The 5,227-nt window shown below is 42.8% G+C and overlaps 1 protein-coding gene across 1 annotated transcript in view; it reads right to left on the bottom strand.

Annotated features, from left to right (window-relative positions):
- The window catches only part of LOC116685738 (flocculation protein FLO11-like), a 17,949-nt gene that overhangs the window by 8,329 nt on the left and 4,393 nt on the right, over positions 1–5,227 (bottom strand). Inside the window, 3 exon segments of the mRNA XM_032510649.1 lie at positions 2,030–2,101; positions 2,104–2,123; positions 3,430–3,810. Of these exon segments, the coding sequence (XP_032366540.1) occupies positions 2,030–2,101; positions 2,104–2,123; positions 3,430–3,574 (237 nt within the window). The 5' untranslated portion in view covers positions 3,575–3,810.

Below are 5,227 nucleotides of genomic sequence, written 5' to 3'. Positions count from 1 at the left end.
TTTTTTTATCATAAGGTTATAATTCATGTTAAAAATCCACTATGGAAACAACATAAGTCGTCATATCCAGAATAATTGAGTCAGGAATACATGTTTATCACAGAAAAAAAGGTAACTTGAACCATTTTTCTTCTTGTAAAAATTAGAAATGTGTCAATTTGACCTGAATACCATACGAGGGTTAAACAGAAACCCATATGTCAGATAGACATTTTTTTAAAGGGGTCAGATTTGACCCGAGGACAACACAAGGGTTAAGACGGGACAGAACATTTAACAGCCATCAATGTTATGCATGAAATAGTCATTTATAAAAAATAAAATACTATTTCTATAGTAAATTGAATATCTTTGGGTTCTGGACGGTTCGTCAAACCAAAACTATTTGAAGACGTCACCTTAGGCGCTGAGAAATGTGACGAGAGTTTTCTAACTTTTTATAGACCAAATAAACGGATCAATCAAAGCCTAGAAGTGCTAATCCTTCGTTCTTTAGGAACACCAAGGATTCGCTGGAGATGGGCAACAGAAGTTAAAAGTAGGAAAACCACTGACATTTTCTATACAAAAGGCTTATATTTAAAAGGGCTAATGCATAAGTAATGCAGCAGATGTAGAACATTTACATCTAGAACCAAAACAAAATGTCTGAGAGCATGCCTCAAATTTAGATAACACGCAGCCTGTGCATCCTTCATCATCACTAACAGGACTAGACCTCTCTGTACATCCTTCATCATCACTAACAGGACTAGACCTCTCTGTACATCCTTCATCATCACTAACAGGACTAGACCTCTCTGTACATCCTATCTCATCACTAACAGGACTAGACCTCTCTGTACATCCTTCATCATCATCACTAACAGGACTAGACCTCTCTGTACATCATCATTACTAACAGGACTAGACCCTCTGTACATCCTTCATCATCATCACTAACAGGACTAGACCTCTCTGTACTTCCTTCATCATCATCACTAACAGGACTAGACCTCTCTGTACATCCTTCATCATCATCACTAACAGGACTAGACCTCTCTGTACATCCTTCATCATAATCACTGACAGGACTAGACCTCTCTGTACATCCTTCATCATCACACAACATGGAACTCGACTCTCTGTACATCCTTCATCATCATCATCACTAACAGGACTAGGAATAAACCGACCTCTCTGTACATCATCACTAACAGGACTAGGAATGAACAACCCTTCTGTACACCTTCATCATCATAAACAGACTAGGAAGAACCAACTCTACCTGTTCATCATCACTAACAGGACTAGACCTGAACCAACCTCTCTGTACATCATCATCACTAACAGGACTAGGAATGAACCAACCTCTCTGTACATCATCATCACTAACAGGACTAGGAATGAACCAACCTCTCTGTACATCCTTCATCATCACTAACAGGACTAGGAATGAACCAACCTCTCTGTACATCATCACTAACAGGACTAGACCTGAACCAACCTCTCTGTACATCATCATCACTAACAGGACTAGGAATGAACCAACCTCTCTGTACATCATCATCACTAACAGGACTAGGAATGAACCAACCTCTCTGTACATCCTTCATCATCACTAACAGGACTAGGAATGAACCAACCTCTCTGTTCATCATCTAACAGGACTAGACCTGAACCACCTCTCTGTACACATCATCACAACAGGACCTAGAATGAACAACACTCTCTGTACCTCATGACTAAGACTAGTAATGAACCAACCTCTCTGTTCATCATCACTAACAGGACTAGACCTGAACCAACCTCTCTGTACTAATCTCATAACAGGATAGAATGAAACCAACCTCTCTGTACTCCTTCATCATCACTAACAGACTAGTCAACTGACAACCAACCTCTCTGTACATCATCACTAACAGGACTAACCTCTCTGTACATCCTCATCACATCACTAACAGGACTAGAACCTCTCTGTACATCTTCATACTACTAACGACTAAATGCATCTCGACATCTCACTCCAACAGGACTAGAACTGAACCGCCTCTCTGTGGTTCTCTCCCAACTGTTGATCTGATTGGTGATTTCGTCCAGGTTTGCTTCTTGGCTTCAGCCGACACCACCTTGGTTAAACTTCTCTACGGGGAGAGAGATAATATCATGTTAGACGTCAGAGTGAGACATTTCTGCCTAATCTATGTATGTAAATACACACACACACACACACACACCACACACACACACACACACACACACACACACCACACACACACACACACACACACACACACACACACACATCTGAATTGCGAACTAGCAAAAGAAGATCTTTTTTTTTTTAACGGCTTAAAAAAAAAAAAAAAAAAACATAATACATTTTTTTTCCAAACTACAATTGTGAAATATCTGTTATAAAAATAATCTTTTATTCAAGAGGATTTTTTTTTTTTTTTTTTACACAACCAAGACAACACTTACCATATTACAATAGATCCAAAATCTAAGACGATATCTAGTCTCATATCACAATATCGATACAACATGGTACATTGCCCTATTTCTGATACCGTGGCGGCACCACCACCAGCAGAAACCAACCCTCAATACATTTATCAAAAGAATATTTTATACTTAAGCCAGTTTCACTTTGCTGCGGTTTAGGTTCCTTTCACGTGTTTCTGCCCGGATACGACTCGATCCAGGAGGCAAATAGAACTCTGCTTCAGGAGGAGATAACGGAGCATAACGGGCGTCGTTTCAGGCATCCAGAGCGTTTGAAGTATGCGTCAAATTAATTTTGTTGTCACATGTGTCTGGTAACTGACAACTGACGCACTTTCAAAGCTTCGACAGGAAGGAAACTATTTAAATTGTCAGTACAAACGATGCAGCTGTGGCATGAAATTAATGCTTTTGTTTAGCTTTAGAACAAAAACTCTCTCCTTTTCTTCTCGTCAAGACGACTGACATTAAGCTTAATAGGCCGACTTTTCAGGAAAGTATAGTGTGGATACACCGCTTTACACAAACACACACACACACACACACACACACACACACACACACACACACACACACACACACACAAACAACGTAGAATAGGACAGAAATACACAACATAAACAAAAAGTCGAAACACACAAACACACACACACACCACACTAACAACGTAGAATAGGACAGAAACTACACAACAAACACAAAATGTCAAAACATAACAACACACACACACACACACACACACACACACACACACACACACTAACAACGTAGAATAGGGACAGAAACTACACAACATAAACAAAATGCTTTACAAACACACACACACTATAACAAGGTAGAATAGGGACGGAAAATAAGATAGAGAGAATACACACAAAATGTCAAAACACACACACACACACACACACACACACACACACCCACATACACACACACACTCACTGAGGAGGATGTATCTGTTCCTTTTCACCGCCTCCAGCAGCAGTTTGATCTCCGTCAGGGAGAACCGGGGCTTTCCTCTCGCCCCCGCCCTCACCGCTCCCAACTTAAACTCCTCGTCGTCCTCGCGCCACAAGGCCGACGACATGGCTCCAGCTCGTCCTCTCCTCGTCCTCTCCTCGTCCTCCCCTTGTCCCCCTTCGTCCTCCCCTTGTCCTCCACTCGTCCTCTCCTCGTCCTCGTCCTCCGCCGCCGCTCACAGCCCACCACCACTCAGTTCAGTACTGATTCCAGATTTTGGCACCGCCCAGGACTGTCTGGTCCCGATCCACCCGCCGGTCTGGACTGAAGACACCTGGCTGACTGCAACGGGCCTGCGACAAACTAGAGAAGGAGGAAGGAGAGAGAACAGAGGAGAGAATGCAAGGCGGGGAGATGAGGAGAAAGAGAGCGAAAGCATGGTGTTAAAAGATGAATTAAGTAACTTTGTATACAGAAATAAAAACCTCGCTTCTGGGGCGGCCTATAGCTCTCTCATAGGTCTTTTCCACCAAGGCTAACCAGGTGCTGGTTCTGGGCTGGTGCTGGTCGCCAGTTCTCTAAGAACCAGCTGGATCTTCCCCAGCCTGAGACCCAGCAGACCGTTGGTTTCCTCCCCAGACCACGGTGGTTCTGGTTCCCTCCCCAGACCACGGTGGTTCTGGTTCCCCATCCATGTCCGAAGCTAACATTAACAGCTCTCTATGGTTAACAGCTGACCGGGGTTTTAAAAATGGCCGCCAGAAGTTTTTGTTTTCGAACGTCATGGTAACCCCGCCCCCAGCACCTGACGTACCCGGTTCTTATCTCTAGACCAGCGCTAAGTCGGTGCTGGGTTGGAACCGGTTTTCTTGGTCCAGAACCAGGTTTATTTGTGTGGAAAAGCAAAGAACCGGTTTAATATTTGGCACATTGACTCCGAACCAGCACCAGAACCGCCTCGGTGGAAAAGACACATCAGTGCGCTCGCCCATGGTAGCGGCTCGGGTTCGGATCCAGCCTGGGGCCCTTTGCTGCGTGTCACCCCCCATCTTTCTCCCCCTTTCACAACTGTCTCTCTATCTAATAAAAAGGGAGAAAAACCCCAAAAATAATCTTAGAAAAAAACTCTGCCAACGAGTGCCTGAATCGATTCCAATTCACAGCGTCCCGCTTGCATATTCGTTATGTTATAAATATTTCAGTTACAATAACAATTGGTATATATATATATATATATATATATATATATATATATATATATATATATATGCTGATAAATGATGATAGCTACAGGACCACCTAGATTAAGTAATTTTTATGACAATTTCACTCTGTCCATTGATGACTTGATCATTAAGTGCAGGGACAGAGTGAAGAGTCTTGGGATAGTTTTTGATCGGTCACTTTCATTTGACTTGCATATTAAGGAGGTGACAAAAGTCGCCGTCTTTCATCTCCGAAGAATTGCAAAGGTCAGATCAGTATTGTCCCTTAAAGATGCCGAGGCCCTCATTCAGGCCTTTGTTACATCGAGACTAGATTATTGTAATGTCCTGTTCTCGGGGCTGCCTAAGAAAAGTCTGCGAGGTCTACAGATGGTCCAGAATGCCGCAGCACGTGGTCTTACTGGATCATCTAAATACAGACACATAACTCCTGTGTTGGCCTCACTTCACTGGCTCCCTGTCCAGGTTAGAGCCGATTTTAAGGTCTTACTTTTAACTTACAAAATAGTGAATGGCCTTGCACCGGTATATCTGTCTGATATGTTAAACTCTTA

This window comes from Etheostoma spectabile, unplaced genomic scaffold (assembly GCF_008692095.1).
Source record: "Etheostoma spectabile isolate EspeVRDwgs_2016 unplaced genomic scaffold, UIUC_Espe_1.0 scaffold172, whole genome shotgun sequence".
Lineage (NCBI taxonomy): Eukaryota > Metazoa > Chordata > Actinopteri > Perciformes > Percidae > Etheostoma > Etheostoma spectabile.
Note: the sequence above shows the minus strand (reverse complement) of the source record. Positions and strands in the feature narration are given on the sequence as shown.